General features: G+C 42.1%; 1 protein-coding gene across 1 annotated transcript; it reads right to left on the bottom strand.

Annotated features, from left to right (window-relative positions):
* Window positions 1–10,268: 10,268 nt before the first annotated feature.
* PSMB1 (Proteasome subunit beta type-1) lies at window positions 10,269–11,054 on the bottom strand (the record flags this gene model as incomplete). The annotated part of the gene is made up of 5 exons (XM_051218494.1): window positions 10,269–10,451; window positions 10,489–10,722; window positions 10,764–10,845; window positions 10,878–10,988; window positions 11,026–11,054. 5 exons carry the CDS (start codon window positions 11,052–11,054, stop codon window positions 10,269–10,271), a joined length of 639 nt encoding a protein of 212 aa, XP_051074161.1.
* Window positions 11,055–20,681: the final 9,627 nt, after the last annotated feature.

Raw genomic sequence — 20,681 nt, 5'->3', positions numbered from 1 at the left:
ACGGTGCTGGCGGGAAGACGACATGGGAGACAGTCACGGAGCGGTTGGCGGCGGATTTTGACAGCCCAGTGGACAGGGAGGGCGCGCTGCAGAAGTTCCGGCTGGCGAGGTTGCCGGTCGATGGTGACCCACTGGTGCTGGCTGTCGAGCTTATCAGATTGTTACGCCGTGCGCTGCCGAGTCTGGATGAGGAGTCGGAGGCACAGTTGTTGGCGTCACAGTTTATCGAGAGTGTGCCTGCCACCGTCTCCCAACAGCTGAAACTGGTAAACGCAGCGCAACCGATGGATATCAGTGAACTGGCGAAGGTGACTCGTCAGCTGATGACGCGAACAGTAGCTCCGGTCGGGTGCGAAAAGCAGGAGATGAGTAATGTCGAGAAGATTGAGGAGCTGGAGCGTGAGATTGCAGCAATACGAGTGAACAATAAAAGGAACGATAAATGTTACGCTTGTGGAGGGACAGGACATTGGAAGATAAACTGTCCAACAAGACGAAGACGCAGATATGTTAGACGTTACAACGAGTGTTCTTTCTATCCTAGGAATCTGGGGATTGTTGCGTTAGTAGACAGAGGGGCAGTATATACGAGAGTGAACATAAATGAGCGAGATTTAGTTTGTCTGATCGATACAGGTGCAGCAGTATCGTTAATAGGCAAAGAGCAATGTAAGAGAATCAAGCCGTGTACATTAGCTGTCCACACGATAGGGGGCCATATGTTAGAGGTGTTTGGCGTATCTAACAGTATCGTAAAATTGGGGGATGCTGAGATAAATTTTCCGTTCGTCGTAACCACAAGCTTATCGAGACCGATATTAGGAGCAGATTTCCTAAGAGAAGTAAAAGCGATAGTTGACTTAAGAAGCGGTAAGGTGGTCACGAAATATGGTTCATTGACAATACACGAAAGTAGCGAAGTGGCTGAAATAAGAGTTGCAGCGGATGTCTCGTCAAAGAAACCAAACATTCACGAGTTATGCAAAAAGTATGCGAAACTATTCACGGGAGATGGGGAGCCGTATGGATTTTGTGACAGAGTAAAGCACGAAATACCGATAAAGAACAGTCGAGTAAATATATTTGCAACACGTCGTGTCCCGGTGCATTTAGAGGCCGAGGTAAATCGCCAGGTCCAGGAAGTGTTAAAAGAAGGTATAATTGAGGAAGCGGACAGCCCATATAGCTCGCCGGTACTCTTGGTAAAAGAAACCAAATGGAAAGTATAGATTTTGTGTCGACTTCAGAGAATTGAACAATATAACAGACCTGAAGCCTTGTGCAATGCCAACAGTGGTGGAAACATTAGATCGGCTACAGAATGCCACGATGTTTACAGTGCTGGATTTACGGTCAGGTTATTGGCAACTGCCTATAAAACAGAGTGATCGAAGCAAGACAGCGTTTACTGTACGTGATAAACAGTATCAATTTAAACGAATGCCGTTCGGGTTGGCGGGTGCACCGTTCACGTTCAGAAGATTAATGACACTACTGCTCAAGAATCTAGATAATGTCGAGGTATATGGCGACGATATAGTTGTGTACAGTCAAACAGAAGCAGATCACATCAAGCATGTGGAAGCGGTCTTAAAGCGAATTGACGAATTTGGACTTCGGATTAATAAGGATAAGTCGCAGATAGCGAAAAGTAGCGTCACATTGTTGGGACATAAAGTGGGAAATGGAGAAATAAAACCATTGCCGGAGAAAATTCTTACCATAAAAAATATTGCAGTACCTAATTCGAAAAGGAAGTTGAGACAGTTCCTGGGAAGAGCGGCGTTCTACAGTCGGTTTGTCAAGAATTTCAACGAAATAGCAGCACCCTTATATAAGTTATTGAGCAGCACCAAGTTTACGTGGACTGAGACTGCCGAACAAACGTTCAACCGAATCAAAAACATGCTAGACGATCGCCAGATGACGCTCAGACTGCCTGAACCGGGAAGACTGTTTACAGTGGCCACAGACGCGAGTGATCATGGTATAGGTGCTGTGTTGAGTCAGGCTGATAGAGTGGTGGAATACGCGAGTCGCGTCCTCACACCCGCTGAACAGAAGTATTCAACCATCGAAAAGGAGTGTTTAGCGATCGTGTGGGCAGTGGAAAAATGGAGACCATACCTCTTAGGTAGACGATTTCACATTGAGACCGACCATAAACCCCTGCAGTGGTTGAAAACAGCAAGAGACCCCGAGGGAAGTTGGCGCGATGGATGATACGCCTGCAAGAATACGATTTCAGTATCGGCCATGTTCCAGGAAAAGAAAACGTAATGGCGGATTACTTGTCAAGACCAGACATGGAAGCCGACCTGTCACTAACAGCATATACGGTGAATAGTTTAGAGGGAGACCCATTAGAACTCGTCCGGCAGCAGAAAGCTGACCCTAACCTTCAAGAGGTAATCAGAGTGATAAAAGAGGGAGCAGACGTAGATAAACGAACAATGGACAAGGAGGTAATAACGCTGCTTCGGCAAAAGGAACGACTGAGAGTGAACTCATATGGAGTGCTGACCTGGCAGGACGATGATGAGAATTGGGTGGCGGTGATCCCGAAAGACTGGCGGCGTAAAGTGATACACGAGTGTCACCAGGTAGCACATACAGGCATCGCAAGAACGACGGACTTACTACGACAAAGTGCATACTGGCCGAGCATGAGAGACGATGTGGCTGAATACGTGTTAACCTGCCAGCAGTGTCAGCTAATGAAAAGCGATCGATACAGACAACCGCCATTACAGTCAATCCCAGTAACCGCAGTCGGTGATCTATGGTCGGTGGATGTGATGGGACCGTTTCCACAGACGGCGAGCGGTAACCAGTACCTGTTAGTGATGACGGAACATGCTACACGTTGGGTAGATGCCGTACCCATTGCAGACCAGCAGGCAAGGACAGTGACCGAGGTGGTAATCCGGCATATTGTAGCGTGTCACGGAATACCGAAGATGATATTAACTGACCAGGGTCCCTGTTTTGAAAGTGACGAGTTTAAAGCCCGTTTAAAGCAGTTTGGCATCAAGAGAATACGAACTACACCGTATCATCCTCAGACAAACGGGCTTACAGAGAGAAACAATCGAACGTTAAAGGAATGGTTAGCATCAAAAGGAGGAAATTGGGAGAAAGAGTTACCATTGATTTTGCTGGCACATCGTTCCTCCACACAAGGAACAACCAAGAAGTCACCTTTCTTGCTCATGTATGGCAGACAACCACGACTTCCAATGCATAATAAGACCTGGCCACAACAACAGAAGTGGACGACAACAAGGTTAAGAAAAGAGAGGAGAGAGGCAATAAGGAACGTGGAAAAGAAACAAATATCAGACACAAAGAAGGCAGAACAACAGAGGAGAACGTGGAAACCCTTTGCAGTGGGGGACCTAGTAAAGTGTAGAGAACGAAAAAGTAACATAGCAGGGGGAGCAGGGTCGGGGAAGCTGGCCCCAAAATGGGAAGGACCGTATGTTATCACGGAGAGACGCGGCTCGGTCTACACGATCCGGAGAGAAGACAAGCAGAAGCGCGTAAATGCTAGTCAACTACAGAGATGGTTTCAAGATCATCATGGGTGTGAATCACGAAAAGCACCAAAGAACACAGCGGTACGGAGATCAGAAAGACTACGACAGCAACTTGTTAAAAGGGGGGACGAGTGTGGTGCGTGCTACTTATATTGATATAAGTAGTATATAACGTGAGTCAAAAGAACGTAACGTCTGGCAGCAGAAGATGGAGAAGATCAAGAAAAGAAGAGCGAGAAAACAATGGAATTTGTAAGAAATCGCATGAACAATGAAATGCGAGACAATGGATTGATCTTTGCAAAAGCAACAGTCCGGTTTGATATGATAGAATAATATTTTGCAAATTAATGATTTACTATATGGTTTTTCTATTTTACCAAGTAATTCTGTAATTTGTCCTAAATACAATTTGGTTGTCCTCACCCGTGTTCTCCTTCACTACAATATTACATTCCACGCAAAACACTTATTGACTGGATACCTTTCAACGGTTATTTATTTGTTACTGTACTAGAAAGTTATTTTAGTGTCCGAAAAGACAGTCGTACTTGATCGTTGTCATCTACACCAAGGGGCGGTAACCAAAGATGAGTTCTACTAATTTAACCGTTTCAAAGAGACGTGTACGACAGATATTGTGGTACTAGTTGAGGGTAGTATCGTTGCTAACCGCTGTCTGGCTTTCAAAAACTCCCCAGTTTTGTAATTTACATCACGGACCGACCTTAGACGACCATTGGAAACAAAGGGGAACTAGACAATTGTCTCATGAGCTATTTATGATAAGACAACCCGATTGACTTTAAACGCCTTTTTTCTGACTTTAGCATTTTTGAGTCGTAACTACTTTTTGTGTAAAAGTTACCTTATTTGACGTTTCCTTAAAGCTGAAGATAGAAAACGATACCTTAAATCCAATTTTTCTAACACATATCGTTCTTATATTTTTTTATTCATCCTTTGCCTACATAGCAGTAACCCCAAACAGTTTTAGTTTCACTACAGCTTTACGTCTTCAAGTAAGCGGTTTACAATAACCCATTTAGATAAGGTCTTACTGTTTTTTGTACTGTGTTTCCACTTATTAACCCACCGCGAAGTTCACAAAAACGCACAGTTGTCCATGATTGTTAAGTTGATAATTACTACCTGGATGGTCATTAATGATGCATACCGTAATGAGTTCTGAAATCAGCTTGTTAGGCAAATTATTCGAAATAATCCATATTATTTAAATTACGTGTGTAACAATACTGAAGCGATATAGCTTCCATGACGGTTACTTATGATTAGATCTTGAGGAGCAAAGTTTGAAGTAATGAAATATCAGTACATTTAGCATTTTTATTGACAGCATTTGGATCTAGATCACAAACTTCGATATGGTAAACAAGAAAAATGTACAAATAGATTGAAAAATATACTTATTGGGAACAACCGTACCGCTCTTTTTCTACGTCAGTACAGTATCGGCTCCGACTTCTGATAATAAGAACGATTATAAACCATGACTTCAAAGTATTACTAACATACGAGGTTGTTTCCCGAAACCCATCGTAATCTTGACCACTTATTAAAAAATATGGTAAACCCAAATAATATGCATGGAATGTGGGATGAAGGATTAATATTAGCTAACGGATATATGTTTATTAAGATGTGTTATAGTTTAAGCTATTTGTATCTATGCTTTGGTTTAAACTGGGGGTTTCAGGTCACGTATTTCATCATGACAATTTCAAAAAGACATCGAAATACTGTTACCACAATATTTTGTGTTCGCTAAGAATTAAATCCGTACTTAATGTAGTCAAAACAATTAAACTGTTATCAGTTCATTGTGATTCAGGAGACAACCTGATACACATTCACGAATTGTATAGAAGTGACTGCAATCCTTCTGCCAACTTACTTGTCAGCTGATCCTCAAGCCAAATTAATTTGAATTATTCGCACGGATTATCCTCATTCTTATTATTTAATCCAGTCAAGTTAAAAATCACGAGATAACTAAGATTATACATGATGTTTCTGGCTGTATGCGAGGAAAATCCTTTTGGCTATGTAGCTGTAAACGCATTCATCTATCTCGCGTAAAAATAAGTAAGACTTGAAACCCCATAAGCACTTTCAGTGGAAACCACCAAGCTTTTCTACAACCGTCATAACTTTGTCCTTCACCAATATTGCTACTTCAACTAGTACTTACACGACTTCCTACGAAATGGAGAGCTGTTTAGTATAAAATGATATGTATTTCTACTATCATGGTTTACATAAAAGTACTTAGTTCATTTACATTATTGTACCTTCAAGGCTAAATGAGAAATGATCCATATTCTCCCAGTAGTTGACTAAGATGGTTTAGTTGCATCTAAACGTGGATGACCAAACGAAAAGACCTTGACTCTTCAACATAATGACTAATAGCATAATAAATTGAATAATTGTTATTCCAAAAACAATACTACTAATCCTCAACAAACGTTACGGTTGGGAAGTATTTCAGCATCCTAAGACCTCAGAGATGACGTTTTAGTTCGTCTATCAATTGTGATCCGAACATGTACAAGTATGCAGACATGTTTTTTTTAGATGCGCTTAATCTATTGAACCTTACAACAGTAGATAAAAATGGATGTGACGCCGGCATATATACGTGAAGACTTATTGGAATCACCAGTTCTGATTTGTTTCTCAGGGCTGTCTACTTTTATTTTACTTCGTCCTAGAGATAACGCTTGTGCCATCCGACTTTTTAGTGGTTGACCTCTTACCAGGGGATTCATTTATTTATTTCAATACACAAATGATATAGTTCGGAGTACTTTGAGGCCATCAGCGCTGTGCTTAGACACAGAGTACTAAGTAGTGTTCGCAAATCAGTCGAGGTAGTGAATCTCTACCGACCGAGATAGTTAAATAGTGTATTAGGTGTACTCAACCACCGACTAACTTGTCGGGGGATATTTACTGTAGGAGTAAGCTCGCCGTGGTCAAATCAAAACGTAGCGACTTACAGTTGGACTGAGGGATGTTTGTCAGTGTAGACTACGCTATGTGTGGTACTCAGTCAATGGCTAGGGACTTCAAATGATATGACTCAGAATCGCTCGCAATGGTGCAGGTTCATTCACGCTTTGTCTTACGTTGAACCCTAAGTTTGTAGACTGTCTTATACCTTTTCCACGTTTTCTATACCTAATTTCCCTATCACTAATGATACTGTTATTACTTCTACTATGGGATTTTTCTTGATAGTTTTATTAAAAAGCCACAGTAAAAAGACCCATTAGAACCGAACTGAGTAGCGAGGAAACCAAAAGTAGGTTCCAGGAACAACTGAGGTCACACTTAGGTAGTTCTAAAAACGAGGCTGACCCAGATGTTGCTTGGAAAGATATACAAGCAGCTATGGAAGCAGCAGTGACATCTATTAGCGACTTAAACCACAGAGTTTCAAAGAACCAGTGGATTTCTTCAAAGTCTATGACACTGATGGATTCTCGCAAACTCGTCCCATCAGGTTCCGAACATGAGGAAGAGCGACAACAAATCAGATCTAGGTTAAGAAAAAGTCTGAGAAACGACCGTGAGCAGTGGTGGGCAACGAAAGCAAAAGAGATGGAAAAGGCGGCGACTATAGGGAACACAAGACAGCTCTACAGACTAATAAAAGAATAAGTCAAGTATAAGTCAGACTATCTCGGAAAGAGGCGACACTCTCATCTGCTCCCAGTCCAGACGTTTAGAACGATGGGCGGAACATTTCAGAGAACAGTTCAGCTGGCCTTCAGCTACTCTACAACTACCCTCCATTCCCAGACAGTGTGAATGGAACATTGAAGTAGGTCCCCCAACTCTTGCTGAAGTTCAAAAGGCTATAGTTAACCTGAAACGAGGAAGGGCAGCTGGTCCAGATGGATTAGCTCCAGAGGTCTTTAAGGATGGTAGTCCAATTTTAGCGATTAGGTTGACTAATATGTTAGCTAAAATCTGGGAGTTAGACGTTATTCCATCTAACTGGTCACAATCACTTATCGTCCCAATATATAAGAAAGGGTCAAAATCATCCTGTGACAACCACAGAGGGATTAGTTTAACTAATATAATATCTAAAATACTAGCCTCGATAATTATCAGACGCCTAACTAAGACTCGTGAACTGCAAACACAAGAGAACCAAGCTGGCTTTAGACCTGGTCGTGGCTGATCGACCACACATTCACCATTCGTCAGATTCTAGAACACAGGCATACTTATCGGCGTCCGACAATGGTGGTCTTTCTCGACTTAAAAGCAGCATTTGACTCGGTAGACCGCGAGATTCTGTGGCAGTGTCTGTCATTGAAAGGCGTACCCCAGAAGTACATAAACCTTGTAAAGGCTCTTTACTCGAACACTACTAGTCGAGTCAGAGCTTATGGCGAACTGTCATCTACTTTTGCAACCTCAAGTGGTGTCCGTCAAGGCTGTCCACTTTCCCCATTTTTGTTTAACTTCATCATAGATCTACTGATGGAAATAACTTTCTCGTCGACTGAGTTCTCGGGTATTGATCTCTTACCAGGAGGTCCACTTATCGATTTAGAATACGCACATGATATAGTCCTGTTTGGTGAAGACGCTGACAAAATGCAGTCTTCTGGTAGCACTGAGCAACAATGCCAGGATGTTTGGAATGCGCTTCTCTCCCTCTAAATGCAAGTTGTTGCTTCAGGACTGGTCTGCGTTAACACCTGAACTAAGGATAGGGAGTGAAGTAGTCGAACGCGTCGACAACTTCACTTATCTTGGAAGTCTGATCAGCCCTAATGGGTTGGTATCGGACGAAATCTCAGCACGGATTCGAAAAGCTCGATTGGCTTTTGCCAACTTGCGTCACCTATGGCGAAGGCAAGATATCCGTCTATCAACTAAGGGACGAGTATACTGCGCGGCAGTCCGTTCTGTTTTAATTTACGGCAGCGAAACATGGCCATTAAGAGTAGAAGACACTCGTAAGCTATTAGTATTTGACCACAGATGCCTTAGAAATATTGCTGGTGTCTGCCGGGATCACCGGGTAAGTAATAGTGAGGTTAGACGCAGGGTATTAGGGAATGATGGTAAATCTGTTGATGAGGTTATGAATCTTCATCGACTGAGATGGTTGGGCCACGTGTTACGTATGCCTGAACACCGATTACCACGACGTGCAATGCTAACCGGTGTTCGGGATGGTTGGAAGAAAGTTAGGGGCGGCCAAACCAAAACCTGGCATCAGTGCTTGAAGTCAGTAACTTCTAGTCTGAGCCATGTTGGTAGATGCAGACTACTTGGTTGGGGTCCGCGTGACTATCGTAACCAATGGTTGGAGACTCTTGGTGACATGGCTCAGAATCGATCACAATGGCGCCGGTGTATACACTCCCTGTCTTCCCTTAAACTAAGAGATTAAAATCGCTTCATATCTTTCTCTCTACGAACCAATTGTTTCTTCTTGTACTATATCTCTATATGCAATCTTTCTCTTATATATTACTACCTTTGACCTAACCACTGCTATGAATCCGGTGTTCATCTTGTTGTGCTGATGCGGTATGGCAACCTGGACCGATGCACATATGTGCCTGGTCCTACGTTGTAGCTGACTGACTGATAGTTTTATCTCGCTGTGCTAATGGTGTGTGGCAACTTGGTTTGATGAACACATGTGCTAGGTTCTACGTTGCACACGACTGGCTGATATGAAGGCTAGTTACACTGATTAGCTACTTAGTTAATGACTGGATTGAGTTGAATAAGCCAGTGTAGGTTAGTACACTCGCTCTTAAAGCTAATCATGCTACCTGGTTGGATAGACCGGGGCAAGTGATGTGGAGTGTATGGTTGCAACTTAAATGTGTTGTAGCCAATAAACTGCATTCCAGAGTAGAGTGGGGATACAAACATATGGTTTAGTGGGCTAAAGGAATATATCAAACTGCTAGACTTCACCTCGCACTACGATTCGTATTTAATCCTAATAAAATTACACGGAAGACGCTACTGATAGGCATACGAATCCCGGTCGTTGATGTTCAAAACTGCTTGGGAGTAGGTTTATGAGTGTTTTACGTACTTCTAACTTGTACTTTTCTACTTAAATGATTACGCACAATAGTCATTTTGTTTGCAATGAAAATAATTATAGACGACGATTACGCGTTAAAAAACTAGCAGTCGATATTCTGAACCCTTTCTTATGCGGACTTACCCCTTAATTTTTAAACGGATTTCGAAAACAACCACGATTCGCTTTGCTATTGCAAAATAGCCGAACTTTAAAACTCGAGCATTTGTTTTGACCACTTTTGGGTATTTATCCAAGGCGTTATGTGGCACACATTGACACTGTTTACGATTTGTCAACTTAGGGAACTAGCGTGCCAAATGTTGCAAAACAGGTTTGTTGTGCATATAACAAATACATAGTAGCGATGTCTTTTTGTTTAGTTAGACTTTGGGATGCCGAAGAAAACTAATCAGGAATGTAAAGAGAGAGAGTCACAACTCGACATTAGTAAACTACAACAAGCAGCGCAAGCTTATATCTCTCCGGCGAATCACGATTAAGACCTTGGTAACCGAAATAAGATTTGAATTAAACTACTCAGAACACAATGGTTGCTTTGTGAAAAGAATCAGAGGACAATTATCTTACAAATGATAACAAAAGTATGAAATACAAAGTCCCGAAAGTTTTCAATCGCGTCTCAGTGGATAAGAGACTTCACTCATCCCATCTTTTGTGATTGTGTAGATGATAACACTGTCACCACACTGTATGTCTCTTTCTGCAGCGCTGATAAATATATCATGAGTAAGTTTAACAGCCGTTTCCCTGTCCAAACGTGACACGTGATATTTCGAGGTCTTATTCCCAACCTTTAAGAAATAAGCAAATCTAACAGAGCAAACCTACCGTGCTATCCAGAAATGGTTGCAGAATTGCCGAAGAACTGCCAGAGGCGCGGTACCCCTCAGATTCATATGATCCTACAGGATCATAACTGTATAGCACACCACGGCCTTCAGCTAGACCAACTAGTACATTGCTTACATAAAATGGGAAGAACCGTCTGTTATAAAGAGTTACAGACAAGAGGCCAGCTAGTGCATTTGTCGAAATGTTCTTTCCATGGTCATAACGAAACGTCTACATTTGTAAAATATTACTCATACGAAAATATGACTGACTTTCACTTTATTTTCTAGTAATTTCGTCAATGTTAAAACATCTCCGTGAAATCCAGCGCACCCTAGGATATTACCAGGACCTCTGATACATGTCAATAATAAAGAGTTACTAACAATTTGAACAATCGAGGAGAGTTCCTAGAGAGAATAACAAAATCACCATCGCATAGACGAGTGTCAGAAGCTATGAGGGAGAAGTCACTTCCGGCAATTCCCATAACAGTCCTAAAGTAACTCGAAATTAGTATACTTGAGCTCCTACCCTCCATTAGAAGAATAAGGATTAAACATGAGTAAGCTAACTGCTGACAACGCGCAAGCTCCGAAATTTCCGCCACTAGATTTCTGAAAAGTATGCAATACCCAATGATTAACGCGAATGGTTCAAATGGTTGTGGACGGAATAGAAGAAGCTTTCGTTTAACAGGCTTCCGTGTCTGGTAGCAGGGGATCACCAAATCCTCCAGGCAGGAACCTAGGTATGTTAACAATAAAAGAGGAAAAGAAATCAGTAAATCATAGTGTGATACTATCCTTAGTCCTTACGAATAGATCAAGTTGCCTCTTAAATGACTCTTGGGAAGTCGCTTGGACTAGCTCGGCCGGCAGCGAATTCCAGCATTTGACAACTCTTAAGGAGTAGAAGTTGTGTCTACAGTCCGTCCTGCTATGTTGTGTCTCCAGTTTTTGGGTGTTACCTCTTAGGTTAGTGTTGGAACTAAGCTTAAGTAGGTGTTTGAGAGGATGCCCAGAAGTGTTAAGGATACTATAAACCATCAGAAAGTCACCTTTAAGACGTCTACACCCTAATGGGTAAAAGTTAAGTGAATGAAGGCGCTCTTCGTAAGGTTTAAATTTGAGTCCTCGAACTGATTTCGTGGCTCGCCGTTGGATACGCTCCAGGGTGTCCTTATCCTTTAGGAATGAGGGGGAAATACTATGTTTCCGTACTCTAAATGGGGACGGATAAAATTATTGAAGATTATATGGAAAGTTCTTCCGTCAAGCTGGTCAAAAATGAGCTTCAATGTTACCAGTGCAAGGTTTGCTCGGAAGGCATTTTTGTCACAATTAGCGTAAGACTTTAAATCGTAGGGCACCAGGACTCCTAAATCTTTTTCGACTTCGGATACTACTAGAGAGGAGGTACCTACGTTATAACTGTAGTCTGCGACATGTCGCAGATGGACTACTTTACACTTTGAAGTGTTAAAGATAAGTCCGTTATCGTCTGCCCAACTTTGAAGTCGAGTCAGATCCTCCAGGAGTGCCTGTATATCGTCTTGGTTGCGTATCTCTCTCCAAAGTTTCACGTCGTCGGCAAAAAGTAATAAATCTGACGCTACCTGTTGAGGAAGATCATTTATGTAGATCAGGAAGAAAAGAGGTCCTAGTACTGAGCCCTGGGAGACCCTACTAGGACATTCCATAGCCTGAGATAAAGTGAAATTAACCCTGACCTTAAAATGCTGATTTTTCAGGTATGAAGTAAGCCAATTGATTAGAGATGGTCTGATACGTGATCGTTTGAGCTTATTGATAAGACATAAATGGTTAACCTTATCAAAAGCTTTTGAGAAATCTAGGTAGATGATATCAACCTTCCCCTTGTGATCAAGGATGCTTGTCCATCTGTCCACCGCAGTCAGCAGGTTGGTAATACAAGAGTAACCCTTCCTGAAACCATGCTGTTGGGGTGAGAAGAAATTTAAGGACAGTAAATAATCTTATATACCATCGCATATCAAGGACTCCATGATTTTTGAGGGTATGGAGAGAAGAGCCACCGGTCGGTAACTTGAAGGTTCGCTGCGTCGACCTCCTTTGAAAATTGGTGTGATGTGAGCCAAATTCCAATTTTCCGGTAGTTTTCCTTGACTTAGCGAGTGTGAGAACATCACGCTAAGCGGCGTTGCCAGGGTTGAGGCTGCTTTCTTCAGTATGGCGGGATGGACCATATCCGGACCAGGAGAAGTGTCTAATCTTAAGTGCTGCAGTTTCCGGAACACCAAGTCAGCGATTAGGTTCACTTCGGAAAGTTCTGTGGAATTGCAAGCGAAACTGTCATCAGTATAGTTAGTGTCGGTCGGCTGAAATGTCTGAGAGTAATGTTCAGCCAGAAGGTTAGCGGCGTCGCCATCGTTGTTGGTCGGGACGTTAAGACCTACCAGTTGAGAAACTCCTGTTTTGGCTTGACGAAGAGAGGCTGCATAACGGAATAAGCTTTTCGGGTTAGAGACAAATTTGTCCATAAGCTTTTTCTGGTACTGAAGCCTGTCTTCCCTTATAGCCTTCGTGCATATGTTCCTTATATGTTTATATTGCCTGTACGCTCCATTGTTGTCAGTTCGTTTGTATTCCGCCCAACAGCGTCTTTTGTGGTTTAGCAGGAGAAGGGTACGGTTCTTGATTATTGTAAGTGGCTTGCAGCTTTTGGGAACCGTCTGAGGAACTGAATGGTTTGTAGCACGTAAGGGCGTGTGCAGTAAGAAGTCCCAATGACCGTCCACATCGAGTTGGGGGTGAACATCCCAAGCCACCTGTTGTAGATAGTCATGTAGAGCTGGGACATTCAGCCGTTTAAAGTTCCAACGCAAATTATTGTTGGGATACCTTAGCTTAGTTTTGATGACAAAACTGAAGGCTATGACGGCATGATCGCTCTTTCCCAGAGGAGCCAGGATTGAGAGGTTGTCGACTAGGAATTCTTCGTTAGTGAATACACAGTCTAAGCGCGATGGTGTCTGACTGTTTCTCCAACGAGTTGCCGACCTCACGTTTTCATATAAGCCCAAGTCATCGATGAGGTTGTAGGACCGAGCTTCAATTGAGTTGTCGCCTCCAGTGTACGTGTGTTCCGCGAAGTTGACTCTAGGGAGATTAAAGTCCCCTAGAATCAGGATGTGTGTGAAACCGAGACGGATAGAGCGGGATAGTCCTTCCAGCATACGACTATCGTACTCGATGTCGGCAGTTGGCTTTCTGTAAATGACTCCGACTAGACACCTCGAAGTACTAGACAATCTTACAGAGCACCATATGGATTCCTCAAGATTGTTAAACTCGAGGTTGTGAACTTGGTGCACCTACAAGCAAGAGCTTATGTATATGGCTACTCCGCCCCCAATTCCTGTTTTTCTGTCGTTGCGGAACAAAGTCATCCCAGGTAATGCTAACTCTTGGTCCGAGAACTGAGAAGATATCCAGGTTTCAGATATTCCTATCAGATGGGCCTTATTAGCAATGCTAAGTTCACGTAGTTCATCCAATTTGTTTGGTAGACTCGCGGCGTTCATATATAAACAGTTTATGCTTTCAATTTGAAACGCGTGAGCTTCTTCCTGTTTTTCTGTATGAGCCTTACGTGAATGGACAGGTAGCCCACCTATATGAGGTTTGCCGAGGTGGTAGGCCCTGTCCTTTACACGTTTTTTTATCGTCGAGACAGCCAACAAGTGGAATGGTCAGCTCCAACTTGCCTATGTGTTTGGTCCTAGCTTCGTATGGCTTATCCGGGTGCATGTGGATTCCAGGTGGCAGTCGACGTCTGTTGGCATGAAATACTTCCAGAGTTGCAGCCGCCATATGGGAAGATGGGAAGGTTATCTTCATTAGACGGGGTCTAGAATCACCATCCTTCTTGGCTAGTCTCATCACATGCTGAGTCAGTATGTGTTTGAGCCTCAAGGACTGTTTGATGAATTTCCATTCCCTGATGTCAGAGTTTGATTGAGTAGGGTCCGTATTTTCCGGTATACCTTGCACGATTATATTCCTTCCGTGGAAAAACTGATCGCGAGTTTCTTTGGGGATGTTCCGGATGAGATTGCGCTCAGAATACGGTATGTCAGGCAGTATTCTTACGTTACCATGTGATTTCAGTAAATGACTCGCTAGTAAGACATCCTCTACGTCGGTAGCATTCTTAAGTGTTAGACGAAGTAGCCTCGGGTGATTTTGATGCTTAGAATCCTTTCCTCGAGTGAGCTGGGTGACCGTCAAAGGCTCTATTCCTGGAAGTTCGAGCTTCTTGTTCAATTCACCCCGGAGCATCCTATCATTTTTGTCCTGCAGACCGAGAGGAAGGTCAGGATTGTCAATGAGGTTCATGGTTATGAGAGAATCCTCACGAACCGTTGTTAGTTTGCCAGGTATCTCGGTGGGTTCAGGTTTAATACCTTGTTGTTTGGAGATCCAGGCACGTTTTTGAATTTCGGGCTCTTTGATGACCGGACGAACATTCTTGGGGATAAACTGTGCGACCAAATCACCAGTTGTTTTCCGTACAACAACACTTGGGACACTCAGCTTAGGCGGTTGCACCTGGTTCTTTTGGGCCCTGCTAACGTGGGTCGAAACACCTATAGGGTTTTTGGGAACCACTGTAGTGTTCAGAGACCCTGAGCTGGGAGACCCGAGTTTACTTAGGGAGTCTTATACCGTCGACGTGATGATGGTGCTGAGCTCCAACACGTCATCATTAGTGTTAATGGATGCTCCATCGATGGTATACCTGTCGACATCCCTAATCTTGTGTTCATTGCGCGCTCTTGTTTGTTTACCCGTTTTTTACTGTCGTTATCCAAGATTGCTGACAACTTTTTCCGCAGACCTGTCAGTAGGACAATGATGCTACTCAGCAAGACTACAGTGTCCGTGCTGCACGTGACACACACCAACTTTTGTTCCGACTTGCTGAGTCTATTGTAAGCAGTTGCCGTCAGATCTGTGCACGCTTCGTTGAACCAACCTTTGCAGTTGTCGCACTGCATACCATATGTAACAGCAAAACGGCATCCCGGACGTCTGCATGAGTTTTTCATGACGATGTTGAAGCAAACTTTGTTGTAGATGCTTGCAAAAGCTGTTGAAACGGCGGCTAACCAATATGTTGAGGCTAATGTCCTCAATATCTGACTCCAATAGATAATATCCCGTAAACTGAGTATTTTAAGGTAGGCTTAATCTCCTAGTAGAATTACGGATTTACTCGAGATTATTGAGAAGCCTGAACATCAGTTATAGAGATAATTTATTGTTAATGATTAATAAAAATCCACAAGCGTGCGGTGAGCAAGCACACGATGAAACAGAGTGAGCGAGTGAGTCCGTGTGTGTGTTTAAAATCCATATATATTTTTGAGAGTTAATCGGGTGTGGATAAATTATTGATTATCTGCACATTGAAACCAATAGGAGGATAGCTTAAGAGTTAATGTAAGGACATGCATTCGATCATACACACCGAAATTAACATAGTGAATTAAGAGTCTGAGTTACAATGAATAGACAAATGATACAGTGGCCAAATGGGCTTGCCACATATGCTCCCATCCAGAACATTGATGTTTTTATGTACCAAAAAAAATTGGATTAACATCTATGTTCGACAAAGAGATAAGGAACGGAACTGTTTTTAAAATAAAAGTACAACTCAATATGATGAGTAAGCGTTAAATTGTAATAACAGCTTATGTGTTGAAACGTTTCATATCATGTATATACAAGTGTATATTTAACAATAATGAATTGTATAAAGTTAAAATGTAAGCATAATGATGATCCGTGGGGCCAATAAAAAAATAGTAATCAAAATAAAGTGGGATTTTTATGTGTTATAAGAGTATTCTCAGGATTTGGTCTAGATAAATATGGTGGTTGCTACATACCTATCTGGCCAGTGTACTCTTCTTCCTGACCTTGTTGTAGTTTCTGCTGCTGCTGAATTTTGATGTGAAGTATTGTTTGTTGCAGGTAGTTTGAATGGTGCTTGCTCTGCTGCAGGTTTAGGCAGTTTTACAGTTGTGTGTTTTTCAGTGTTCTCTAGAAACGCTGGTTTTACTCTGTCGATGCTAACAGTGTCATGTTTACCTGCTCTTTCCACTGTAACCGTTTTAGTGTCCTTTCGGATGATTTTAAAAGGGCCGTCGTAAGGAGTCTGTAACGGCTGTCGTACTCTATCATTTCTGACGAATACATGTGAGCATTTGTCTAGTTCAATGGGTACGAATGATTTCACCTTTTGGGTTCGTGGTTTAACGGACCTAATGGATTCCATCTGGTGTTTTAATTGTTGTACGTAGTTGGTTATATCTGCTGGAATATCTGTTGCACGGTCAAAAAATTCACCAGGCAAACGTAACGTTGTTCCATAAACCAACTCAGCTGTACAACAACCGAGGTCTTGTTTGATGGTTGAGCGAATGCCTAATAGTATCAAAGGAAGCTTGATATCCCATTTGTAATCCCCTCGTGCGGCCATCAAAGAGGCTTTTAACTGTCTGTGGAACCTTTCTATCATTCCATTAGCAGACGGATGATAAGCGGTGGTTCTAATTCTCTTTATACCGAAAGTATCTGTAAGTTGCTGAAATAGTTTGCTTTCGAATTGCGTTCCACGGTCGGTCGTAATTGTTGTAGGGACACTGAAGTTTGTAATCCAGTGTTTCACCAGCTTCTTCGCCACTGTTGATGCTGACGTGTCTTTTAACGGAACAGCTATGGGCCATCTCGTAAATCTATCTATACATGTTAGTATATGCGTGTAACCATTAGAAATTGGTAACGGTCCAACAGTGTCGATATGAATATGGTCGAACCTAGCGCTAGCGGCGGGAAAAATTCCTGTAGGAGATATGATGTGCCTACGTACGTTTGACTTTTGGCATTGGACGCATTCCCGTGACCATTTTCGTACGTCTTTGTTTATTTTTAGCCATACAAATCTATCTGTGACAAGCTTTACAGTGGCTTTTATACCTGGATGAGATATATTGTGTAATTTCTCAAAAATATTTCGTCTCATACCGTAAGATACAAAAGGGCGAGTTTTGCCTGTTCAGGTATCACAAGTTAAGGTGTCCTTGCTGTTTATGGGGATGTTTTGGAATAATAATTTCGTTTCCTTAGACTGCAAAAGCTTTTGTAGCTCCGTATCGAGCTTTTGATGCTTTGCCATTTCTTGATAGTCTATATCGGGGATCAAGAAGGTATTGATGTTTAATCTCGATAGTGCTTCTGCTGCCTCATTTGCATTGCCTTTAATATAGCGTATATCAGCTGCAAATTGTGAAATGAATTCTAGTTGACGAATTTCGCGCGGACTATATTTATCATGATTGTGCATCAAGGACTTAGGGGTTTGTGCTAAAGGTGCATCAACCTTTCGTCGTGCGAGTAATGCCTCTGTGCTTATAGCGCTTTTCAACTGATCAAATGATTAAATTGCTTGCGGTGTCATTGCTAATGACTTAGCTCGTCCCTTTAATAAATCGGTTAGTGGTTTTGCTAAGTCTGCACATTTGGGAATAAAACGTCTGTAAAAGTTGATCACCCCAAGGAAACGTCGTAATTTCTTGAATGAATCAGGCAAAGGATAATTGTTGATAGCTTGTGTTTCCTCAGAAACTGGTTTAATGCCTTGATCATCAAGTACGTGACCTAAAAAGGTGAGGGATTGTTTTCCGAACTCACATTTGTCAGGATTGACCGCTAACCCATACTCGTTTAGCTTCTCAAAAAGCATTTTCAGATGAGTTAGATGTTCATTTTCATCTTTGCTTGCTATAAGTAGGTCATCTATGTAAGCATACACAAACGGTAAGCCCCGTACCACTTGGTCAATAAAACGCTGGTAACTTTGTGCAGCATTCCTTAATCCGAAAGGCATGCGGACGAATTCGTATAGTCCAAAGGGGGTAGTAATGGCTGTTTTAGGAACATCGTCCGGATGAATTGGAATGTGATGGTAAGCACGGACGACATCAATTTTTTGAAAAAATCGACACGTCAGATAGGCTATGAGTGAAGTCATGCAAATGTGGGAGAGGGTATCTATCTGGTATGGTCCGGCTGTTGAGAGCTCCATAGTCACCGCACGGTCTAACTTCGGAAGAGTTTTTCTTAGGTACCATATGGAGCGGTGATGCCCACGGACTATCGGAGGGGCGTATGATGCCCAACTCAATCATTTTGTTGAATTCGTTCTTTGTGATAGCCAGACGAGAGGGGTCAAGGCGTCTTGGACGTGCGAACACTGGTGGACCCTCTGTCTTTATGTAATGTACGACGGTATGCGTCGGTTTGTCGTGTTTGAAACTCGGTCGTAATAAGTCTGGAAACTGATTAAGTAAATTGACGTATTTGTCGTCCTCGTGATGAGGTTTAACTAATAAATGTATGGAAGTCTCATCTGATATAATTCCTCTAATTTCCTTACTCTGTTCGGCAAGGACAAGTTTCCTATTTCTGACGTCTACCAGTATTTTGTGGAATTGCAAAAAAATCAATGCCGATTATAGGAACGAGGACGTCCGCTATGATGAAACTCCATGAAAAATTAGATTTAGGACCAAAATTTAATTGTAACGGCCTTTTGCCGTACGTCTTGATGTCAGACCTGTTTGCTGCTTGTAGTTTTAGTTTGGGGTCGGATGTGTTTTTCTCGAGTGCAGTAGGTGGTACTTCACTAACCTCTGCCCCAGTATCGACTAAAAACTGTGTGTCGGTTCTTTTGTCTGTAACATATAATGGACGACTGTCTTGAAAGTTGTGGTCAGTGAGTGCAGTCGTCATTAACCTGCGGTCTTGACGTTCCTTTTTCTGTGTGCCTGCAAAGTTACAAGGCGGAGTACATTTTCTAGCTTGTTTGCCATATGTTCTATGGTACCAACAAATGTTGTGTCTAGTAGTGCTTGGACTACGTCGTCTACGGCTTGTGGATGTTTCTCTACGCTTACTGTGGGAGGCATTCAATAATTGGATCCGAGCTATCTGTTTGGTAAGGGTATCAACTGATCGTCGTAACTCGGCGATCTCGTCAGTTGAGCTTGATTGGATTTGAGATACAGGGTGAGTCTTGGACCGTTCGTGAATTCTGTCGTCTATGTCTGCTAGCCTATCAAAATCGACGTCTTCGTCTCCAATTGCAAGTATCTCGTGAATGTTTTGAGGGAGACGTCTGAGCCACAATTGATATAGTAGACGTTGGTCTACTGTACGATTTCCTAATAAGTTTGTCATGTGGCGTTTTAACTGTGACGGTGTATTGTCACCTAGCTCCACGTTGGCTAAAAGTTGATCAATTGTCTGTTGGTCGGTGAGAGATGTGACACGAATAACCTCTCTTTTTAGGCAATCGAATGGTAAGTCAGGATCCGGCTTAAAAATGACATCAGGCACTTGTTCAATGACGTCGTCCGGCAGCAGTGAGTTTGCGTAACTAAATTTCGTACTCTGATTTGTGATTTTGTTTGCAACAAAAAAGCTTTCTAAGCGAGCAACCCAGAGTTCAGCCTTTCGTGGATTAAAAATAGGTAAAGGTACAGAAATGGCATCCACGGAAATAGATTTAGATGATAGGCTTAGCGAATTATCAACTGACATGGTACGAAGGAGCAATAATAATAATAATAAACTGTGGTTTGAAATATGCAATATGAAGAAATCAAAAATAACAACAAAAAATATATAAGACTCACCGAAAAGAAAAATTGTCACTTTGGGTATATATATGAGAATATACAGTAATAATTCCAAAGGGAAAATGTTATGAGTGAATTTATTATGACTGTCAATGGATTGTTATTAATTATAATAATATTTCCAATATGAAGTTCTTTATGATACGCTTGAGGAGAATGCAGCGGACTTTGTAGGAAAACGGTGTGTACGGTGAGCAAGCACACGATGAAACAGAGTGAGCGAGTGAGTCCGTGTGTGTGTTTAAAATCCATATATATTTTTGAGAGTTAATCGAGTGTGGATAAATTATTGATTATCTGCACATTGAAACCAATAGGAGGATAGCTTAAGAGTTAATGTACAGACATGCATTCGATCATACACACCGAAATTAACATAGTGAATTAAGAGTCTGAGTTACAATGAATAGACAAATGATACAGTGGCCAAATGGGC

This window comes from Schistosoma haematobium, chromosome 1 (genome assembly GCF_000699445.3).
Source record: "Schistosoma haematobium chromosome 1, whole genome shotgun sequence".
Lineage (NCBI taxonomy): Eukaryota > Metazoa > Platyhelminthes > Trematoda > Strigeidida > Schistosomatidae > Schistosoma > Schistosoma haematobium.
The sequence above is the reverse complement of the archived record's forward strand: the minus strand, read 5'-3'. Positions and strand labels throughout refer to the sequence as shown.